This window comes from Nilaparvata lugens, chromosome 5, assembly GCF_014356525.2.
Source record: "Nilaparvata lugens isolate BPH chromosome 5, ASM1435652v1, whole genome shotgun sequence".
In the NCBI taxonomy this organism is placed as follows: Eukaryota; Metazoa; Arthropoda; class Insecta; order Hemiptera; family Delphacidae; genus Nilaparvata; species Nilaparvata lugens.
In genome coordinates, this window is record NC_052508.1 from 9,167,795 (window position 1) to 9,193,084 (window position 25,290).

The following is a 25,290-nucleotide window of genomic DNA, read 5'->3' on the forward strand; positions in this document are numbered from 1 at the left end:
AACCAATATTGAAATTGAGGATAAATTATTTAAAATTATGGCAAGGAATTATTTTTGGTAGATACACCATTATCAATCTATGATAAACTTCACTCAACCAGAGACTGGTCACGGTGTTGACCAGAGACTGATAGGACTAGACCATATTAGGCGTTTTCAGAGTCGGCAGAACAGGGAGCTCTTTCGATTGGCTGATTGGATTGGCGCCTGAAAAATGACTAATATGGACTCTCCCATATGGTGTAGCACCGAGCTTCTTCCCAGTTACTTAATGAAAAATTGGTTGAAACATCTTCGAATCAAGAACAAAACTACAGTTAAACGGAACTACTTCCTGAGTTGCAATCTATTTGAATTACATTACAGTATCAAAATATTAATTTCGAATTTCGAACCATTAACAAGTAGCTGAGCCGAATACGTAGTCAACCCAGCTTCGTTTTTAGCTGAACAAGTGTAGTTTCCAATATGATCAGCTGTTACGGGATCAATGCTTAGCACGCTGAGTCGTCGGCTGATTTTGGACACAGTTATCCGATCAGCAAACGTGCTGTTATAAATCCAGGTTATATTTAACGGCAGATCTCCGTCCGATACTGAACACTGTAGAGAAGCTGATTCTCCCGCATGGAATGGTGTATCCCCAAACGAGAAAGGTGTGATTTTTGGTGGCACTAGAAATAATTTTTCAATTAACAAATGGGCATGTAAAACAAATGGGCGTAAAACAAATGGGCATGTTTCCGAACGAGAAATGCATGAATTGATTTCTAATCAAAAACTATATTGAATAGAATTTTACATAACTTGAAGGTGCGTAAAGAAATACGCGCCTCCAACACGCTCCGTGCACGCTACGCACTCGCTCCGATCATGAACGTTACGGTAGATGTTAGCTGTTCTCGCGTTCCACTCTTGCTCCCAGGTCGATCATCAATCGATCTGCTCGAGTGACGTTCGATAGCAAAGCAGAGCGAAAGTCTGTACGCACATTAAGAAACAAATTCTACAACTGTAGAAATTGGGACAATTTCGGTATGGTCTTTAAGAAAATAATACTCACATTCAACCGGAAACTACAAATCTAAAGCCTAATTCCAATGAGAAAGAGTGTTTTTAATTCATCCATAATCTTAGACTACTATTCCCGAGGATCTGTATCAATGTTTGTGTTAAGCTTACATGAAGTGAGATTTTACACGATTCGAAATTGCTCGATTGATATGTTCTCGAAGAATGTCTACAAACGAAAACTCGTAACGACTGAACCTCGCTTATGAAATACCGTAGCACGAAATGAAGAAGTATTTGTGACGATCTTTTAGTAAAGTAATAACTTTGATTAAACGTATCCATAATACTAAAGGTAATACTATTTAGAACTAAAGAAGTAGATACTCTAACTTGTTCATTACTATGTGACCGTAGTGACATCAGTTCTATTCCATCAGTTCCTAAAAATAATTCCTTCAACAGAACATGATTTCTAGTTCTTAAATTACATTAGGGAGTAGTGTGGATTCAAAATGATTTTTATCAGTGAATGTTTATTTACACTATCTTCTATTTCAACATTTACTACCCAATTTTATAAAATCCATATCTGAGACTCCATCACTCATATCATCCATACAACCTGATCTAAAATTTATCATAGAATGAGAAATTGAATGCTGTGAACTGAAATACTAATTGCAAACAACGAAGACAACCGAATGTAGCGAGAAAACTATGAGAGGTAAAAATAATATTCATTCATTTTTCAAGAAGCCTAGTAATATCATAAGATGATTGTATCACGATATCAAAATTACAATGAGAATTCGTCAATCCCTAAAGTTCAAATTCAACTTGTAATTTCAGAATGATTGAACAATACTTGATAAACTATGGAAAATAGAAGCCGATCAAGACATTTATGTGGATTAAGTATTTACCAATGAAGATCTCCAACTATTTTCTACTCGGAATACAATAGTTCGAGTATGAATAGTCAAACCTACTGTTACTGTATTTAAACAGTAACTGTAGTCAAACCCATTATCAGATCTTCCATGTAAATTTCACAAAACCACGTACAGAAAACAACACCAATCGACAATTCCGTATTCAACATAAGAAAACTGCGTAATACTTGGAGGATAGGAATACCAGATTACCAAAGATAAGCAGCGAAACACTCAAAAACAACACACAAGAAGAAGAACAATTTCAAAGTGATCAGAGAAGAAGGAAAATGATTGAAAGTGTGCTAGTGACATAAGCAGGCAAGCAAGTGCGTGTTTTTCAATCCCAAACGCTTCCCAATAATTCATTTATATAATATTCAAAACTTCAAATTTCCCAAAAAACATTTAAAAATTTTCTCCCAAAAATTATCCCAAACAAAATTTCATCCTCCAAATGCAACTATCATCAACATCTAAACATTCTTCATTCATGGAAATTCTGGAATCTTCCGGTTATCATTATTATCATCATCTGATAATTCATTTGGAAAATGACATAAATGTCTAGACTAGTCGAGATCAATTGGAAAATATTAGAAGGGTACCAGTTATTTTATATAATTGAATATACTATCTTTATTGATTCATACAACAAGTACATCACCAAAGATGATAGGGAGAGAAAAAATAAGGTAACCTTGTGCTATTCCTCTCCCAAATTTTGTTGTTTGAATCAAATCTACCTTTCTGTGTTGTAGAAGAATATGATCTTGTCTAGAGGTGCGTACAGATTTGCGAGCCGCGAACATGAGCAATACACTTTTAATCAGCTGATGCCAAGCTTTTTATTTCTGTGTATCTTACCGTTTCTGTAAAAATACAGATAAAGTCAGCTGATTAAAAGTGAATTGCTCATGTTCGCGGCGCGTATATCTGTACGCATCTCTAGACATTCATAAATAAAACGAATCGAAATTGTTACTATCACTGATTTTTATATCTTTATTGTTATTCATCAAAACAACTTCGAAAAATCTAGTTACAGTTGCTACACCATTTCTTAATCTCTAGTACGCTGATCACTCAAGAAACAAGCAGCAAAATCTCACAGTATAGATGGAGCCACACGATAGGGAGTTGATTAGTGTGGTTTGATCACTCCGCCCACTGTGTGCGTGCCTTGTCACGGCCAATAGCAGAGCTTCACCAACTGCCAATCGTATCGCTCCATCTACAAAAATACTCAATAGCTGTTCAAACTTCCAGTTTACTACGGATTGAAAATAGTATAGGAACCGAACCTTTTTTCACCAAAATGAAGGAATGATTAATAAATGTTTTTGACAATTTCAATTTTTTTATTCATCAAGGATTAATTATAATTTGAGTAACAGCAATACAATACTTTTCTGGGGAGCATTTCTATGTTTGAATCGAATTTCTAAATAAAAAAACCAATTCAAACCCAGAAAGACAGTATATAGTTTGATAATACTGTTTTCATAATGAATAATTAGTTTGAATGTTGATGGTAGAGTAACTCAGTTGCTTTTGAAGGGAAAATAAATTCAATCACACTATAACACGATGAACGAACATTCATAACTTTCAATTCCCAATAACATATTCAAACTCGGTTCCTAGGACACTACTTATGAAATGTGATGGATCATTAATGACCTATAAGATTTTAATGTCTAGATATTAATTATGAACCCATAGTCCTGGTTGCACAAAAGCATGTAGAATTTTAATCATGGTTAAATTCAAGGAGAACCAATCAGGGAAAATCTTTTTGAAAAGAAGGCTTCTCTGATTGGGTTTTGTGACATTTAATCACAGTTAAAATTTAACAGGCAGGCTTCTATGCAACCGAGCCATAGATTTCATGATCTATACGATTTGAATCTGGATTGAATGTATGGGTTTAATGATCCATAAAACTTAATAAGTGCCCTAGAAACCGGTCTCTGAATACGTAACTTTCACCCTCATTCTGTCTTATTTCCGTCTCAAATACCCCCAACTTACAAAAACTATTTCAATCTATAAATCTCTTCAAACCATTAACATTGAGTACAGCCGTATATGTAGCGTTTCCGGCCCGGTTACTGCCGATACACGTGTAATTCCCCACGTGGTCATGTGCCACCGATTCAATAGCCAACACACTGACACGTTGGCCGATTTTCCCGGTGGAAATGCCCGGTGTGTGCGTGACCGGTCCACCGTTGAAAAGCCAGGTGATGGTCATCGGGAAATCGCCAGCACTGACCGAGCATTGCAATGATGCCGATTCTCCAGCCTCCAGACTGTCTTCGGCGAATGAGAAGGGCGCTAGTTTTGGCGGTACTGTAATTTATTTATTTCATTGGCAATTACAGATCATAATTATAATATGATTGGGAGAAGACAACAGGCATAGCCCAAAACTGTCTTCTCCCAAATTTTTACAAATAAAAGTTTCAAAAAAGAATAAGGTTAAGACTTCACTTTCACTTCAAAAAGTCCAATTTTCACTTCAAAACTAATGACTAAACTGAAAATTTTAAATTTTTAGTTGAGGTTGTTTTCAAAAAAAATATTACAAAAATCTTCATTTAATAATGGTTTTCAGTCACAGTAGCTTCATATTAACTTTTGCTTTCAATAATGCATATTTTCTCAGAAAGTGAGAAAGCTATAGTTTCGGCGGTACTTGGAGTTCGTTTGGAGAAAAAGACAAAAAATCGACAAAAAACTTCATCCTATAATGGTTTTTAGGCACAGTAATTTAATGTCAACTTTTGCTTGTAATCATGTCTATTTTCTCATTGAGTTCAATTAGAACGTCACTAGAACCGGCGATACTGTAATTGATGTAGTATTCAGAAAAATATTACAAAAATTCAATGAAAGCTTCATCCGATAATGGTTTCATGTCACAGTAATTTCTTGTTGATAACCTTTGCTTGTTAATGATCAAAAAAGTTCCCCTTTATCATTGAAGTACAGTATTCAATTCATAAACCTAGCATTAGACCATCAATTGTAGTACAAGTTTTATATTTTCGAGTGAGATATGGTTATTGCAATTATTAATTTCAAATACTCATATTTTTGTAGCATTTTTTACGTTCACGTTATGTGGAAGTCCGCCTTCAATCACTTTCCACCGGCCTTGAAACCCTAATCAGCAATTCTTTTATGCTTGAAATTTTAATTTGAAACCTGGAAAACAATGTTCGCGAAACAATGGTGAGCGATTCAACTGTCATGATTCGATTAAGAGCCTGTATCACAGACAACAAAAGTTGTATAGTAGTTGTATTTGTATCTAATGATGATGAATACATTAATTTCCTCATCAATTAAGATGAATTAATGAAAATAAAGTTGGCGAAGCGACGATGATTACGTCAACAAGAGCGACTACCAAGAGCATAGCCTGTAGTCTTGCTAACTAATACTGGAGAATACATTCATGTATTAGTATGTTAACTATTAAAATGCTAACTTTCTCATCAATTGAAATGAAGTAACGGAAATAAAATTCGCGAAGCAACGATGAACGAGTCAACAACAATGATTACCAAGAGCATAGCCTATCATAGCCTATAGTCTTGCTACATAGTCTATAGTCATACCCTATAGTCTTTGGGATAAATACATTACTAAATTATCAATATACCAACTTGTCCTATCCATCAACAGTAAATAAATTGGATGAGGGAAGGTATGGGAGTAAGAAAAAAGAATTTGAAGAATGTTCAACTTTCATGCTATTCACGATTGCACATCATTGACAACAAAAATTTCTACCAAGTTGAGTAGTTTCTATGGTACAAGAACTCAAGAGATTATAGTAAGGTCCACGTTATAATGGCAGAATTCAATTAAAATTGTTTTTTTGAGAAGTTGATATTGTAATAATTATTCATATTGAATGAAAAAGACTAAGAAATTGTCAAAAAACCACAGATTTATTGATACTTAGAAAGACCGGTTTCGGTGTAATAATATGTGGTTTTTTAACAATTTCTTAGTCTTTTCCATCCAATTAAAATTGGTGTTGCTATCCTTGTCTACTATTCGACAAAGCAGATAGCGCTATCCTTTTTTAGCTCCGCAACGTTGCCTGCTCGTATTCAAAAATGTAAGAATATGATTAAATAACAAAATACATTTAATATCAATTATGAAAATGTATTATTGAATCGTTGAAAAATATATTTGCTTGACGAATGAGATATTATTTTAAACAAGAATGAATAATTAATTTTATATCAGATAATTTCCAAGGAAAGCAACGGTTCTCCAATCTTTTTTTACTACCATTATAACGTGGACATCACTACATATTGAGTTCCACGTTATAATGCCAGTATTTGATTAGCATTAGTGATGCTATTCTTGTCTATCATTCGAGAAAACAGATAGCACTATCCTTCTATAGCTTCACAAAGTTCCCAAATCCGTTTTTAACAAAGAAGAAATATGATTAATTAAGGCAGAGAATCGGCAACGCTGTTCTTTCATCTTTATCCACTGCCATTATAACGTGGACCTCACTATAGCTATAATTAAAGTAAATTTCCTAGCTTAACTTCAAGCTAAAGTGAGATACAGACACAAATTACAAGATAGTTACCATCATTTCAAAGCCATTCCTCATCCAGTTAAACAACACTACCCCCATCACGAAAATAAACTTGTAGTGAAATTCATAATTATTTCGAACCGTTAACGATCAGAGTGGCCGTATGGCTTACGACACCGGCACGGTTGCGACCCGTACACGTGTAGTTTCCGACATGTTTATGCTGTACGACATCAATGTTAAGTCCGCTAGTCCGACGTCCGATCTTCACAACGGAAATGTCGTCCGATGACGTCAGCGGTTGTCCGTTGAACGACCAGCTGATATTTAGCGGGAAATCGCCCTCGGTTATCATGCACTGCACTGAGGCCGGCTGTTCCGATTCCAGAGGGTCGTCTCCAAATGAGAATGCTTTGATTTTCGGCGCAACTGGACGGTAAATAATCAAATAGAATATGTGAGAACTAAATCTATTATTAGCTCATTTGATAAAGCCTGATGTTGATTGTTTTTTGTAAGGGCTACTTTTCATTTTTGAATATAAATATAGAAGTCAGTACCCTTTTGTGAAATCGATTACTCACAACATGTTTCGGCTATAATGTCATTATAAAGTCAATAGAAGCCATTATCAAGTTCCTGATGATAATGTATTGTTGTTAACAAAGAAAACGAGAAAGTGATTTATAGCTTTTTTCCTACCAGCATCAAACGTGATAAAGATTGGAAGCTAATCAACAGGCTCAACAAACGCAGAGGCACAACGAAAATAGAAGCTTTGTTTCACGAGAATTTCCAATGATATCGTAGTCCAAGAAAAGGGTTAAGATTTCACTTATGACAAAAAGAGACACTGGGTCTCATTTGGATATGAAAAGATATTGTAGACCAAGAAAAGGGTTAAGTTCTCACTTGTGACAAAAAGAGAAACTGGGTCTCACTTGGATTTGAAAAAGATATTAAAGACCAAGAAAAAGGTTGAGATTTCTCTTAACACATTTCAAATATGAGTTAGAAAACATAGACTAGGCCAAGTTGTCAGGAAACAGAGAAGGTTAGAGTGGATTCAGGACTCACAAAAATTGGAATGAATGGAAATAGGATCAGAATAGGATAGTGTTACTATGTTTCTAGTATAAGAGCGTATTAGAACGTAATTAAGGAGAGTCAAATAAAAAAAATAAACCAAAATTCAAGTTCGTAGCATCCAAAGCTGCATAGGCCCGGTTGCATAAAAGCCGGTTAAATTTTAACCGTGATTAATTTCACGAGAACCAATCAGAGATTGCCTTTTTGATGAGACAGCTTCTCTGATTGGTTCTCGTGGAAATTATTTTTTTATTTTATTTTTATTCATTTACAATGCGAATGACTCTAATGCAATAACATTATAGAAGATAAAATGATAAGGTTGTCCTTGTGCTATTTTTCTTCCAAATTTATATGCGACGAAGTCCAAGATAAGGTCACGTGTACAATTTTTATAAAATTTTAGTTTTTTACAAAATGTTTAAAATAAACATGAAATTTATAAATTAATCACGAAGAGAGTTTAACCGGTTTTTGTGCAACCGGCATTTACAGTTTTTGCGCCACGTACACGCGCATTTCACTTTTCATCAGCTGATTATATCTGTATTTATTCAGAAACTTAAGGATACAGATATATGAGTTTAGCATCAGTTGATGAAAAGTGAAATAATGATCGTGTTCGTGGCGCGTAAGTCTGTACGCAGCACATGACATTCAAATAAGAAAGTCATATGATATATTTGTCATCACCCAATCATATCTTCAATTCAACTAAATTCTTTATTGCAAAAATAACTTTTAACAACGTAACAAATCAAACACTATTATGATTTTTTACTCTGTTAACAAAATAGATCCGTATTCAAATCAATTACTTCTGTATATTTTTCGATTCTACTATTCTCAAGAATCATTGAAAGCATTCAAAGAGAACCAAACCATGCTTTCTCAAAACGAAATCTATAATTTATCAGTTTCAGAAGCATAAAAATCCCAGAAAAGTTCCCAATAAACCCTAGAAACAAACCATTAACAGTAAGCGCGGCGCTATAGCTGCTCATACCAGCAGCATTCTGTCCAGTACAGGTGTAATTTCCAACATGGTGATGTTCCACAACATCTATGTTGAGACTGCTGGCTCGTTTGCCAATTTTTGCAATTGAAACATCTTCTCCAGACACCAATTGCACACCATTCAGCCACCAGGTGATGTTGATGGGCAAATCTCCATCTGAGATTGCACATTGCACAGAGGCAGATTGTCCTTCTTCGAGAGGATCTTCGCCAAACGTGAATGGTTTCATTCTGGGTGGAACTGGTTTCAAAAATATTGTTATAAATAAATTCATAGTAATTGAGCAATAGTTTTACTGCCGATGGATACAATGTAACCCAGTACAAGCATAGAGATAGATAGCATCAGCTATTTCTTCTCTATGGTACGAGAATCAAACACAATTCAAGCTAATTCTTAAATATATTACAAACATATTTTCCAGATAAACTTATTCTAGCATACTGGTAGGATTGAGCCCACGGCTATAGTTTTCTGTAGTGGAATACAATTTTTCACAGATCTTGATTAAACGGTGGACCAATTAACCATATCTCGAAACAGATTGACAATACTTGGACCCTAGCCGAGGTAAGCTATACTTGAATGATAGCCAAGGTCGACGAGTCCTTAGCAACGTTGATAAGACGATACTACGGTAGGAACTCAACAGAATTCAAACCCAGCATGGGAGATGCAATGCATCATTTTTCAAATGGGGACTTGGAGACTCCCCAGTATGTGACTGTGGGGCGATGGAGCAGACAGTGCACCACATTATATTTGAGTGTGAGAGACGTGCCTACCTGGGCGTGGCTAACGACTTCACTGTAGCCAGTCCCCAGGCAATACAGTACATTTCATCCCTCGACGTGCACTTATAAAGTGTGAAATTTTAAAAAGTTGACCAAAAATGTCATACGCTAAATAAATAAATAAGGTAGGAAGATTCCTATACTATACACCTGAGACAAATTGGAATGATACATTAAATATCTTGACAACACACAAGAGTTTTGGATATAAATTGGAATCGACAATGAAATAAGAAAAATGTGAGAATCGAATCACGGAAAAACTATAAAAAATCGTGTGACCTGACTGGATCAGATCCACAGTATTTTCAGCCTTTGGCTAGTATTCAATCACCGACTGAAACCTATGTAGTAGCTAATAAGCTAATTAAGACAAAAAGTAAGTTAGTTTCTGAACTTTCTCAGAGATTGTTAATGCTGTATCGTCTACTACAGTCATGTACTTGAGGCTGTGCAAAGGCTAAAAATAAACTATCTACTCATGATATTTTATAAAGTTTTTCTATTTGTATATCATCAAGCTATCAAAATGAAAAAGTTTTCTCAGGAAACATTTCTTTTTCCGATCATAACTTTTTGAGATATGAGCGCCTAAAGTTAAAATTTTTGGGACAGGACATTTCAAATTCGGTAAGAAATAAATCAATGAGATTCAGAGGATGAATTCTTCATGGTACTGTTGATTGAATAAGATGAAAATTTTCTGAAAATATCAATTTTTGAGAATGTTCTTCAATTTAACAAAAATAACTTCTGGTTGAGATATTTTTGGTCATTTTTAGTAAATTGAATAATTTTCTCAAAAATTGATATTTCTAGAAAAATTTGTTTAATCAATCAACAATAACATGAAGAATTCGTACTCTGAATCTCATGGATTTATCTCTTACAAAATTTGAAGTGTCCGGTCCCAAAAATTTAAACTTCAGGCGCTCATATCTCATAAAGCTATGATCGGAAAAAATGTTTTCCTGAGAAAACTTTTTCATTCCGATAGCTTGATGATATACAAATAGAAAAACTTTGAAGAATATCACCAGTAGAAAGTTTATTTTCAGCCTTTGCACAGCCTTAAGTAACGCATCTACTTTATACATGTTAGCTTGTCGAGATGATAATATTTATTATGTGAGGTGTGGAGGTTAGAATAGATTCACAAACAAGAGTATTTTTGACCCCATAAAACTAATTTGAATGATACTAGACTAAACTCCAGTGATTCAGATAATCAACTCGCAATCAGAAATAACTCAGTCAAGAATATACCGATTCAGTATAATATATCAAATCCAATTCAATCCGACATTGATTGCGCGCAATACAACTATGATTGGGGTTTGGGAGGAAGGTGTGACAAAGGGTAATAGGATTTTTCGGAAATAAAGGATAGGAAAATTCTCAACATTCACAAAAAAGTATAGAGTTCAGATTGATAAAAACCGCAATAACTATGCAGGGGTAAAGTGTAGTTATTCCTATGGAAAATTCTCAATCACATGCACTTTGAAGAAAACAGCCAAGAAATCAACACTTTTCTTTATAAGAGAAGCATCCATCAAATCAGAATCAATAGGAGAGGTTCCAATATTATTGAAACAAAACATTCGATAACAAACCTGACCCCAATAATTTTATAATTTATTTTTTCCCAACAAACCATTGACATTAAGCGCCGCACTATACTGCTTATACCAGCAGCATTCTGCCCCGTACAGGTATAATTTCCAACATGGTGATGTTCCACCACTTCTATATAGAGACTGATCGCTTTCTTCCCAATCTTTGCAATTTGCACATCATCGCCTGACACCAGTTGCACACCATTCAGCCACCACGTGATGTTGATGGGCAAATCTCCATCAGAGATTGCACATTGCACAGATGCTGATTGTCCTTCTTCAAGAGGATCTTCGCCAAACGTGAATGGTTTCATTCTGGGTGGAACTGGTATTGGAAAGTATCAGTTATTGGTTATTGATTCTATTCAGTTACACATGCAATTTGATCATCGACATTGCTGGGACGAGGAGTACATCAAAGTTAATCAAGTTGACATTTTGATAGGATGAATTATTGATCGAAAATAATAAGATTATTAGAGTATCATAATAGAAACGACAATTAGTTGATTTACAATAAGTATTTTTAAGGTTGAATGGTTCTAACAGACTGCCATCAACTTGACCTAGTGGGATAAAACCTTTGGTGATAGGCTGTGGAATACAATATTATTGCTGATCTTGGGATGAACCTACGAATTATTTCTTGATACAGTCTAAACATTGAATAGTATAATAAATTTGCAAGTATCCCGTTACCCGTAAAACTATAAACATTCCCATGTTTTTATGAAACTCTCAGCATTAATTCTGTGAGTTTCATTTGGAATGTATCTTTTAAACTCTCAACTATGTAATTAGGAACCAGGAATATCTTTTTTGATTCCAAGTGAAAATATAGAGCACTCTTGTTCACTATTAAATAGTATTTCCAGTGAATACATTAATTTTTACACAGATTAACAAGAACATTCTAACGCTTTTACCGAGTTGAAGCTGTTTTAGTGAGTTCAATTATTTCACACCTAAGCGAAATAAAATAGCAAACGACATATCACAGCAAGTACAGCACACGTTTTGTGCAAATGATTTCAAATAAGAGGGCACCTACCAAATAAGTCAAAATCTCAAAATAAATGAGTTTGAAATGGGTATAAAATTGAATTGCAGACTGAAACCTATGTACTGAACTAATAGGCAGCATTTCAGAAAATGCTAGTTCATGAAAATTTTCATATTATTGTTTTCTTAACTATTTATACTTCTTGAGAAAGTTCAGCTCGTCAAGAATATAACTATGCAAGATGTGAAGGGGATATCATATTCACAAAGGAAATCAATTATATCATCGACCTGAAAGTAGGCAATACAAATTGACGAAAAGTAGACTATAATCTGCAGGATACTAGACCAAATTTCATCTATTATAATTGATAAAACCCCGGATATACCGAATTACTACAATCAGAGATAAGCGAAGATTACCAACTTCTCCCTGCTACAATATAGAAAACATATCAGAAGTTTGAATGGGAGTTGATTTCAATAACAAGATAATCCTCAGGACAACTATGACTTGATTTTGGAAAAAGGTGTGGCAAAGGATTCAATAGGATTTTCTAGGAAAAAAAGAATAGAAAAGTTCTCATCATTCACGAACTAGTCTAGTGTTGAGATTGATATGAAACTAAAATAATTATTATGCAATGTGTAAAATGTAGTTATTCCGATGGTATTTACCATTCTCGATCACATGCACTTCCAAAAAAAACTTCTCAGAATCATAATCAATTGAAAGATTTTCAAAATTTCTAAAAAAAATTGATAACAAACCCAACCCAATTATTATTTTTTCCAAACAAACCATTAACAGTAAGCGCGGCGCTATAACTGCTTATACCAGCAGCATTCTGTCCAGTACAGGTATAATTGCCAACATGGTGATGTTCAACCACATCTATGTTGAGACTGCTGGCTCGTTTGCCGAATTTGGCAATTTGCACATCATCGCCTGACATCAGTTGCACACCATTCAGCCACCACGTGATATTGATGGGCAAATCTCCATCGGATATTGCACATTGCACAGACGCTGATTGACCTTGCTTGAGTGGCTCGTCCCCAAATGTGAATGGTTTCATTTGGGGCGGAACTGATACCAGAAAATAATATTATTGTAAAATCATGGAGGAATAAATATCGTATGATATGAATGAAGTATTCTTTGGAACCTTAACCACCAAATAATTGCTTATAAAATAGATAGATAAATGAAATGATGAAGGGGGCCTTAGGAGTGAAAAACATTTCACATTACTCAACCAAAATAGTAAGTTTTTTAAGGAATATTTACTGTAGAATAAATTGTTTCAGCTTTAACAGAGATCCAAATAATTGTTCATCTATCAAATATAAAAGTCGTATAATATTCTTAAGGCGTTTTGGAACTAAATTTGGCTACCATTTCCAGAACCTAGACAACGTTCGATTAGGGATCTATCACATCACCAATATCATTAGTTATTCCAAGTTGAACTACAAATCACATTTATTGCAAGTTGAACTAGATTCTACCCAATTGCCTAACCTGAGTACACCTAGAATACACTAACCTAAACAAAGTACTGTTTGGCTAATTCCAGGCAGAATTGATATAATTATTATAATATTCATATAATGAAACTTATTCAATAACCTTCAATATTCCAGTAACTTCCAACTGAACTTATCACGTTGAAAAACACGACAACTTTCCTAAATATACACAGAACCCTCACTACCATGACAGTGTCAATGACAATTTTGGAATTCGATGACCAATATGGAGGTACAGATGTTTTGAAGAATTGCAACAAGCAGTAGACCTTCATGAAGTCAAGAAGTGAGATACAAGTAATCAACCGTTAACACCCATTGATGATGAATTGAGAAATTAGAATTAGGATAGTAGAAACAAATTGAGGTAAAAAGAGGATTGAGGAAGAATAAGGATCAATAATCGATACAGCATAAATGCATTCGAAATTAAGAAAATAGCACGCAAGTTGAGCTAGAAGTTTGAAACATCAAAACTAGTTTTGAAGTAACTTCTAGAAATTCAAATCCGAAGTTCAAAACTTTATAATCATGTATTCACAACACCACGATTATTCATACTGTACTCAAAAATAAATATCAACAATCTTTACTAAATCCAAAAATTTCAAAAACCAACCGAAATCAGTTGGAAAAGTTTTAGAAAATCTAAACATTTTTGATAACAAACCCAACCCAAATAATTATTCATTTCCCTCTCAAACAAACCATTGACAGTGAGCGCAGCGCTATAACTGGCTATACCAGCCACATTCTGCCCACTACAGGTATAGTTTCCCACATGATGGTGTTCGACCACTTCTATATAGAGACTGGTTGCCTTTTTGCCAATCTTGGCAATTTGCACATCATCTCCTGACACCAGTTGCACACCATTCAGCCACCACGTGATGTTGATGGGCAAATCTCCATCTGAGATTGCACATTGCACAGAGGCCGACTGGCCTTGCTTCAGTGGCTCGTCTCCAAATGTAAATGGTTTCACTTGAGGAGGTACTGTAGTCACAAATCGTTCATTAGAACAATGGAAAACTATTAATTAATTCAATAAGAAAACAGTGTATACTGAAAAATATCTGTCCGTAACACATTTCACTCTAATATATCCTGAGTTTTACTGATAGTTAAGTAAATTGAATGAATCGGATGATATTCTTCAAAACCCGTGAATTCTATAAAACCATCCATAGATTCTTATCAACAAGTTAGTTATTGCTGATATATGTTTATTATCTCCTAAAACTACTAATTATTTAAAAATTGATTTAACTGAAGGGGACTATATCTGAATAGTTAATAAGATATTTTTGATTAGTATAATAGCCTCTAAGTTTTATCTCGTTGTATAAAATGTGAATAATATATCGATCCACTATAATTCACGAGAAATCTAATATTCTTGGAAGATTTTCTACTTGATATAGTAAACTCCTTCCAATTTGCGTATAATTTCAAAAATGTTTATCAAATTCATTCTTATAATTTAAATCTTCGATCTTCCAATACGATTTTTAATCTTGTCTTGACTCTGCTATGCAAAAGACTATATATCTTCTTCTCCATGCATACAAAATTCAATTAATACTGGATTGCATAGAGACAATTTGATACCCAATATCACTAGATATTATTGTTATGAGATCAGCAGAAACGAAACGATGCAACGAGAGTATTTGATAAATTCGCAATGAGAAGCAATGATTCGCAATGATACCCAATATCACTAGATATTATTGTAATGAGAAGAGCAGAAACGAAACGATGCAACGAGAGTATTTGATAAATTCGCAATGAGAAGTTGAGTGTCAGAGGTTTGACCTGGTGACCTACTGAGCTTGAACTGCGGCTGCCGGGTTGTGACCTTGAACCTGACCGAGCGCGCTCACTCCCAATATGATGACGTCACAGCCCGTAGACAACTCCTATATCAGGGGCAGGGTAGGCAACCCGGCGTACACAACATTCCTTCTGTTACTAACTTCTGGTCTGTTAAGGTTCTGTTAGGTTACTAACTTCTGGTCTATATGTTACTAACTTCTGGTCTCATTCACTATTATCTACTCTCATATTTTAATGTACTGTAACTATATAACTATTCAGTTATATAGTTACTATTACTGTAATATAATGTATGGTACTATATTAATTATGTAAAAATGCATTATTATGTCTGCTCTCATATCACGTATGATACTATATTAATTATGTCAAAAAGGCTTTTCAAAGTATTGTCTGGGAGCCTTGATATGTGTGTATATCAAATAAATAGATACATATCATTATCTTCTCCTAATTATCTATTTTTAATCTACTTATCAACATTCTACATCCCGTCTACTTTTTATGATTTCATAATAAGTCTACTTTTCAATTGTTATAATTAATATGTGAATTGAAAAACAGAATCTAGACTTCACTGAGATACCGTGGATTGGCTACCGTAGAAGTATCGACATAATTTCTTCCAAGATACTGGAATTTGGGTATTGGTTTGAAGAGAGTGAATCAAAAACACAAATTCAAGATGGAACACTAACGCTAACATTTATCTCTGAAACTTCCCTTCTGAACAGTCAATACCTTCAAAAACAGTCAATATAAAACTCTACCAAGAACCACCAAAGATCCAATTATGGAATAAAAGCAGACAACTTACTCACCTATTGTGAAAAATTTGAACGAAAAACGATTAAAGATTCATCAAAAGTATGGAATCAGACAACTGACTCAGATATTGCAAAATTTTTGGACGACAAACTATCGACGACGAAATATTGACGATTCATCTAGTGTATTAAATCAGACAGACGACTCAAACATTGAAATATGGCTAGAGGAAAGATTAGGTGGTAAAGGTATGAAAGGAGTGACTCTCTAATAATAAATTAAAATAACTGATGGAGAAACATTTTAGTAAAGGTATCAAAAACACAAAAGCCTCGGATAAAATTTGTAATTTTATGGCAATAAGAGTGAATTTAGAACCTCTTCAAATCATCCCTTAGAACCAAGCCTTCAAACCAACCCATGCAAGCCTGACCTACAGTAAGTCCAGTTAAACACATCGATTTTTGGGAGTATGATTTTTTGCCGTCCTTATAAATTCTATAAGATTAAAAAGATGATGTCAAACAGTTTATGTTTTTCAAGTTCCGTTAAATTTGAAGAAGTCATTAGAACGACAAATAACAGTACGTCGAAAAATCGATGTGTGTATGACTTGCTTTACACACACATCGCTTTTAGGAAGTAGGAATTCTTGCCGTCTGTATAAATCTACCAGATTTAAAGGAACTTGGCGAATACATGATGTGTTTAGATACACATCATAATATGTTTGCCAAGTTACGTTCAATCTAATAGAATTAATAAGAACGGCAGAAAATCGTACGTCCGAAAATCGATGTGTGTGTAACTGGACTTACTGTACAATTCACTCATTTAGTAAGGCCCCGCACATAATCATCGATTTTTGTTCGTACGGTATTATGCTGTCCTTTTGAATTCTATCAGATTAAACAGATGATTTCAAACAGATGATGTTTGTTAAGATCCGTTTAATCTTATAGAAGGATGGCAAAATATCGTACGAACAAAAATCGATATGTGTGTGCAGGGCCTAACTGTATCCTGGGAATATTATATTACTAGCCGTCAGGCTCGCTTCGCTCGCCATATCCGTTTAGCCAGACGTTTAGTCTGGACCCCCGACTGGATTGCTCTAACATATGATAAAAATGCTCAAATGAAAAATGCAGGCGAGCGAAGCGAGCCTGCTGATCTCATTCTGGACGATCCAGTCGGGGGTCCAGGGGGCGAAGCCCCCTGGCTAGACGGATATGGCGAGCGAAGCGAGCCTGACGGCTAGTGTGTATACACAATAATTGTTTTCAGAGTACTTTTTCCTTTATGTGAATTGTGAAATTCGATGATTTTTCTGAAATTCGTCAAAACGGCTGTTCTACAGATGAAATATCTTGACTATGACTGTGCTCTTTTTATAAACTGCTCTACCTACCTACCTCATGCACGAGAAGGAGGTTACAAAGACCATTTCTCAAGGATTGGGTGGACCCCCCATTAGTACCCCAGGAAAAAGACTCATGTCAGTTGATAGAGCTAATAAATAACTATACAGGGTATGGATTTGAAAAAAATCGTTAGAGCCGTTTTTGAGAAAATCGTGAAAAACAAGGTTTTTTAGTAACTGTCATTTTTCTCAAGAATATTACGGAGCTCCTGCAATTTTCTCAGAAATGAGACTCATGTCAGTTGATAGGGCTTATGAATAGCTATCCATGGTATAAATTTGAAGAAAATCGTTAGAGCCGTTTTCGAGAAAACCGTGAAAAACAGAGCTTTTTAGTCATTATCCGCCATTTTTCTCAAGAATATTACGGAGCTCCTGAAATTTTCCCAGAAATGAGACTCATGCCAGTTGATAGGGCTTATGAATGGTATCCATGGTATAAATTTGAAGAAAATCGTTGGAGCCGTTTTCGAGAAAACCGTGAAAAACATGGTTTTTTAGTCATTATCCGCCATTTTTCTCAAGAATATTACGGAGCTCCTGAAATTTTCCCTGAAATGAGACTTATGCCAGTTTATAGTGCTTATAAATAGCTATCCATGGTATAAATTTGAAGAAAATCGTTAGAGCCATTTTCGAGAAAAACATGGTTTTTTAGTAATTATCCGCCATTTTTTCCGCCATCTTGAATTGAATTCTATTGAATTTCTTATTGTCGGGTCCTCATGGTATAAGGACCTTGAGTTTAAAATTTCAAGTCAATCGGTTAATTAGGAATGGAGTTATCACGTTGAAAAACACGACAACTTTCCTAAATATACACAGAACCCTCACTACCATGACAGTGTCAATGACAATTTTGGAATTCGATGACCAATATGGAGGTACAGATGTTTTGAAGAATTGCAACAAGCAGTAGACCTTCATGAAGTCAAGAAGTGAGATACAAGTAATCAACCGTTAACACCCATTGATGATGAATTGAGAAATTAGAATTAGGATAGTAGAAACAAATTGAGGTAAAAAGAGGATTGAGGAAGAATAAGGATCAATAATCGATACAGCATAAATGCATTCGAAATTAAGAAAATAGCACGCAAGTTGAGCTAGAAGTTTGAAACATCAAAACTAGTTTTGAAGTAACTTCTAGAAATTCAAATCCGAAGTTCAAAACTTTATAATCATGTATTCACAACACCACGATTATTCATACTGTACTCAAAAATAAATATCAACAATCTTTACTAAATCCAAATATTTCAAAAACCAACCGAAATCAGTTGGAAAAGTTTAAGAAAATCGAAACATTTTTGATAACAAACCCAACCCAAATAATTATTCATTTCCCTCTCAAACAAACCATTGACAGTGAGCGCAGCGCTATAACTGGCTATACCAGCCACATTCTGCCCACTACAGGTATAGTTTCCCACATGATGGTGTTCGACCACTTCTATATAGAGACTGGTTGCCTTTTTGCCAATCTTGGCAATTTGCACATCATCTCCTGACACCAGTTGCACACCATTCAGCCACCACGTGATGTTGATGGGCAAATCTCCATCTGAGATTGCACATTGCACAGAGGCCGACTGGCCTTGCTTCAGTGGCTCGTCTCCAAATGTAAATGGTTTCACTTGAGGAGGTACTGTAGTCACAAATCGTTCATTAGAACAATGGAAAACTATTAATTAATTCAATAAGAAAACAGTGTATACTGAAAATATCTGTCCGTAACACATTTCACTCTAATATATCCTGAGTTTTACTGATAGTTAAGTAAATTGAATGAATCGGATGATATTCTTCAAAACCCGTGAATTCTATAAAACCATCCATAGATTCTTATCAACAAGTTAGTTATTGCTGATATATGTTTATTATCTCCTAAAACTACTAATTATTTAAAAATTGATTTAACTGAAGGGGACTATATCTGAATAGTTAATAAGATATTTTTGATTAGTATAATAGCCTCTAAGTTTTATCTCGTTGTATAAAATGTGAATAATATATCGATCCACTATAATTCACGAGAAATCTAATATTCTTGGAAGATTTTCTACTTGATATAGTAAACTCCTTCCAATTTGCGTATAATTTCAAAAATGTTTATCAAATTCATTCTTATAATTTGAATCTTCGATCTTCCAATACGATTTCTAATCTTGTCTTGACTCTGCTATGCAAAAGACTATATATCTTCTTCTCCATGCATACAAAATTCAATTAATACTGGATTGCATAGAGACAATTTGATACCCAATATCACTAGATATTATTGTTATGAGATCAGCAGAAACGAAACGATGCAACGAGAGTATTTGATAAATTCGCAATGAGAAGCAATGATTCGCAATGATACCCAATATCACTAGATATTATTGTCAAGAGAACATCAGAAACGAAACGATGCAACGAGAGTATTTGATAAATTCGTAATGAGAAGTTGAGTGTCAGAGGTTTGACCTGGTGACCTACTGAGCTTGAACTGCAGCTGCCGGGTTGTGACCTTGAACCTGACCGAGCGCGCTCACTCACAATATGATGACGTCACAACCCGTATACAACTCCTATATCAGGGGCAGGGTAGGCAACCCGGCGTACACAACATTCCTTCTGTTACTAACTTCTGGTCTGTTAAGGTTCTGTTAGGTTACTAACTTCTGGTCTATATGTTACTAACTTCTGGTCTCATTCACTATTATCTACTCTCATATTTTAATGTACTGTAACTATATAACTATTCAGTTATATAGTTACTATTACTGTAATATAATGTATGGTACTATATTAATTATGTAAAAATGCATTATTATGTCTGCTCTCATATCACGTATGATACTATATTAATTATGTCAAAAAGGCTTTTCAAAGTATTGTCTGGGAGCCTTGATATGTGTGTATATCAAATAAATAGATACATATCATTATCTTCTCCTAATTATCTATTTTTAATCTACTTATCAACATTCTACATCCCGTCTACTTTTTATGATTTCATAATAAGTCTACTTTTCAATTGTTATAATTAATATGTGAATTGAAAAACAGAATCTAGACTTCACTGAGATACCGTGGATTGGCTACCGTAGAAGTATCGACATAATTTCTTCCAAGATACTGGAATTTGGGTATTGGTTTGAAGAGAGTGAATCAAAAACACAAATTCAAGATGGAACACTAACGCTAACATTTATCTCTGAAACTTCCCTTCTGAACAGTCAATACCTTCAAAAACAGTCAATATAAAACTCTACCAAGAACCACCAAAGATCCAATTATGGAATAAAAGCAGACAACTTACTCACCTATTGTGAAAAATTTGAACGAAAAACGATTAAAGATTCATCAAAAGTATGGAATCAGACAACTGACTCAGATATTGCAAAATTTTTGGACGACAAACTATCGACGACGAAATATTGACGATTCATCTAGTGTATTAAATCAGACAGACGACTCAAACATTGAAATATGGCTAGAGGAAAGATTAGGTGGTAAAGGTATGAAAGGAGTGACTCTCTAATAATAAATTAAAATAACTGATGGAGAAACATTTTAGTAAAGGTATCAAAAACACAAAAGCCTCGGATAAAACTTTGTAATTTTATGGCAATAAGAGTGAATTTAGAACCTCTTCAAATCATCCCTTAGAACCAAGCCTTCAAACCAACCCATGCAAGCCTGACCTACAGTAAGTCCAGTTAATTACACATCGATTTTTGGGAGTATGATTTTTTGCCGTCCTTATAAATTCTATAAGATTAAAAAGATGATGTCAAACAGTTTATGTTTTTCAAGTTCCGTTAAATTGAAGAAGTCATTAGAACGACAAATAACAGTACGTCGAAAAATCGATGTGTGTATGACTTGCTTTACACACACATCGCTTTTAGGAAGTAGGAATTCTTGCCGTCTGTATAAATCTACCAGATTTAAAGGAACTTGGCGAATACATGATGTGTTTAGATACACATCATAATATGTTTGCCAAGTTACGTTCAATCTAATAGAATTAATAAGAACGGCAGAAAATCGTACGTCCGAAAATCGATGTGTGTGTAACTGGACTTACTGTACAATTCACTCATTTAGTAAGGCCCCGCACATAATCATCGATTTTTGTTCGTACGGTATTATGCTGTCCTTTTGAATTCTATCAGATTAAACAGATGATTTCAAACAGATGATGTTTGTTAAGATCCGTTTAATCTTATAGAAGGATGGCAAAATATCGTACGAACAAAAATCGATATGTGTGTGCAGGGCCTAACTGTAGCCTGGCCTTATTTCGAAATGATTCCTCCCAACAGCCAAAAACATCGAGAACAACCCTATCCCACGAACCGTTAACATTGAGTTGCGCGCTATAACTGGCCTCCCCCGCCGCGTTCTGTCCTGTACACGTGTAATTCCCAGCATGTCGATGCTCCACTACATCGATCTCAAGCCCACTGGCCCGTCGACCAATGCTGCTGATCGAGATGACGTCATCAGACTCCAGTCGGCTACCCGCGAACCACCAGCTGATGTTGATCGGAAGGTCACCTTCAGAGATGCCGCACTGTACAGAGGCCGATTGGCCCGCTTCCAGAGGGGTGTCGCCGAACGAGAACGGCTTCATTTTCGGCGGGACTGTACCATAAGTTGTAAATTGAGTGTGTAATTGAAGAGTTTTGAAGTGACATATAACCTCTAGCTACATTTGGACTGTTGTATAAATAAGAATTGGAACCGTTTTGGGCGTAAGTTAGCGTGTGGTACTTTTCTGTAAGTTGAATAATTCTGAATAATTGAATAAATAAATAAATTTAGATTCGGCATTACGTATTTAATCTACAGTGAAATCCACTTATGTCTGCCTGATAAAAGCTAGTTACAAACACATAAATTTTTGGACGTACGATTTATGGCCGTCATTATAAATTCTACCAGATTAGATGGAAAATTTGGCGAACACATGATGTGTATTCAGATACACATAATTTTTTACTATATTTGTCAAGTTTTGATCAATCTAATACAATTTATAAGGACGACACAAAATCGTACAGAAATCGATGTGTGGGTAACTAGACTGAGTCAGTAGTCTCTTGATAGTCAATAGTCTAAGTCAGTAGTCTAGCAAACCTGATAGAAGTTATCCTGATTAAAAGTGGTTCACTATCCTTATATGTCATTGAACGAAGCAGAAAGCTGTTTGTTGTTTTATATAATATTGATTGTTTTTCTACCAAAATTGTTTCCAAAAATGGACATTTAATCTAGATTGATCATTCCAAGCACGTATCCTTTTATAGCTTTCTAACAAATGTGATGCTTTCAATTCAGTCACAGATGAAATAAATGAATAGGAAACACACAATTGATTAGAGAATCTAATTCTCATTGAAATATTCCTGACACAATGGCCAAGGATAACAAATGAAATAAAAACAATAATGATGATGATTCATTGAACTTTAGATAAACTGGACATCCGAAAACCTAAATCTCAGTGTAATATTGATGACACGACTAAGGTGACGAGAATATGGTTAAGGATAAACTAATGAAGCAGATAATATATTAATAGTTTGTTCATGCTACCATCTCAATCTCATAACAAAATCCGACCTATAAACAATAAATTCGGAGTACGGCTGACTGTCATATTTATAACACAATAATGAGGGGTAACTAATGAAATAACTAGTATTCGTGAACCATTACAAATATTGTAATAATCTATCAATCTTTTCATCCTAACTACTACAAAAACCGACCGTTCACCGGTATTGTGAAGTACTATTTCTTCGATAATAATAACACGAAGTACAATAACTTATACATTTATTTATTCTATATTGTAGCAGTTATAAGGAAGAATATTCACTAGGGCGGGAAAATATTTATAATTAATTAACGAATAAGGCTCCAAACGTTCGATTTTTCATGCTAGCCAACTCTCAAATATCACAGAAACCATCTATAGTCAGGTCCACGTTATAATGGCAGTGTTTGATAGCAATATTGTATTGCTATCCTTGTCTATGGATTATTTCAAATGGAAGACATCATATAGAAAACATAATCTCAAACAATATGTGAGCTCACTTACCCAACGTATTTGCAGTTTGCACCCCCACCCACAATCTATTACTACAAGTAACACCTACTCTTGTACATAGGTTTCCCATAGTTGAGTAGGTTTATTTCCAATAGAAATCAAATTCCATATATTTTTCATAGACCTATTTCATTGTATTTTAGATCCTTTGTATTTTTGTCCTTTCATGTCTTAATTGCTTGTTTGCATTTTTTAATGTAAATAAATTATTTATTATTATTATTATTATTATCATTCAACAAAGCGGATAGCGGTATCTCTTACTCGCTTTGCTCTGTTGCCAAATCGTTTTCAACAATGTGAAAATATAATTAACTAACAAAATATTTGATCTTGATTATGAAAATTCATTATGAAATCATTGGAAAATATAATCCCTTGCTTGACAAAATATAATTGATAAACGAGAATGAACAATAAGTTGACATTTTATCAATAAACCTGTATCAGCTACCGTCTATAGAAGGCATTGAGAAGACAGAGGGTCGGCAACGTTGTTCTGTATCTTTCTTCACTGCCATAATAACTTGGATCTCACTATACTGTATTAATGATAAAATTACGATTTCAGATAGAAACCTGAACGTCCCCATGCTGAACTTGATCTACAGAAGTCACTTTCTCTGTAAACTTGAACATGCCGAGTTTAACTTAGAAACTATACTTGATTGTCGTTTAGTAACGAAAACGGACCGTTAACGAACAGCGTCGACGTATGACTGTCGATTCCGGCATCATTGCGTCCGATACACGAATAGTTTCCCGCCAGCCGATGCGAAACTGACTCAATGCTCAGTGTACTGATTCGTCGGCCCGTCTTGGCGATCGTGACGTCATCAGAGGTCAGCAGAGGTTCACCGTTGAAGGCCCACGAGATGGTCAGGGGCAGATCACCCTCAGCCACCGAACACTGCATCGAAACGAACTGGCCGAACTTGAACGGTTCGTCACCGAACGAGAATGGCGTGATTTTCGGCCGAACTACAAGATTTTCACGTTGAAAACATAATTTTTCCTTCCAATTTCATAATTTTTCCGTCAAGTTAACACTGTATTTGCATTTGTTTTAGGCTTTTATAGAAGATTGATATGAAATTTTTCAAAAGTTTTCCATTTTCCCAAAGTTGTCGACAAGTTACAACTGTAATTACAATAATTGATTCTTGGATTTTCAAAAATATCTCTAGTTTTGAAATTATTTTCTAGAGTATTCACTCAAGTTGATTTTTGGTTTGTCCAAAGAATTTCTAGGTTAAAACTATTATCATTTTTTCAAAATTCCCACAAAAAAATGACACGTACGTTATTTTTTTCAGTTAAAACGGTACTCACTGAACAGATTTCTGCATTAGACTGGGAAGTTTCTATGTTGAAAATACGTTAATTGCAGAAAAACTAGTTCGCGATTCATTATTTATTTCTAGAAAGTAGAAATAAATAAAAATTCAACTAAATAAAGCATACTAACTGGATTACTTACTAGAGATTACTTACAAAGGATTTCTAAGTTGAAACTATTATTATTTTTTCAAAATTTCCACAAAAAAATGACACGCACGTTATTT

The 25,290-nt window shown here is 34.7% G+C and overlaps 1 protein-coding gene across 44 annotated transcripts in view; it reads right to left on the minus strand.

Moving 5' to 3' along the window:
* LOC111045692 (Down syndrome cell adhesion molecule-like protein Dscam2) overlaps positions 1-25,290 on the minus strand; it is a 460,637-nt gene that overhangs the window by 98,897 nt on the left and 336,450 nt on the right. For 3 of the 44 annotated variants that reach the window (XM_039427621.1, XM_039427629.1, XM_039427626.1), the window contains exon 13: positions 8,588-8,875. The exons of 37 other annotated variants lie outside the window; for them this stretch is intronic. In XM_039427621.1, the coding sequence (XP_039283555.1) occupies positions 8,588-8,875 (288 nt within the window). Of the gene's footprint in view, positions 1-8,587; positions 8,876-12,852; positions 13,141-21,963; positions 22,252-25,290 lie in introns of all 44 variants that reach the window. 4 more of the 44 variants (XM_039427627.1, XM_039427624.1, XM_039427644.1 and 1 more) reach the window with 2 other exon arrangements.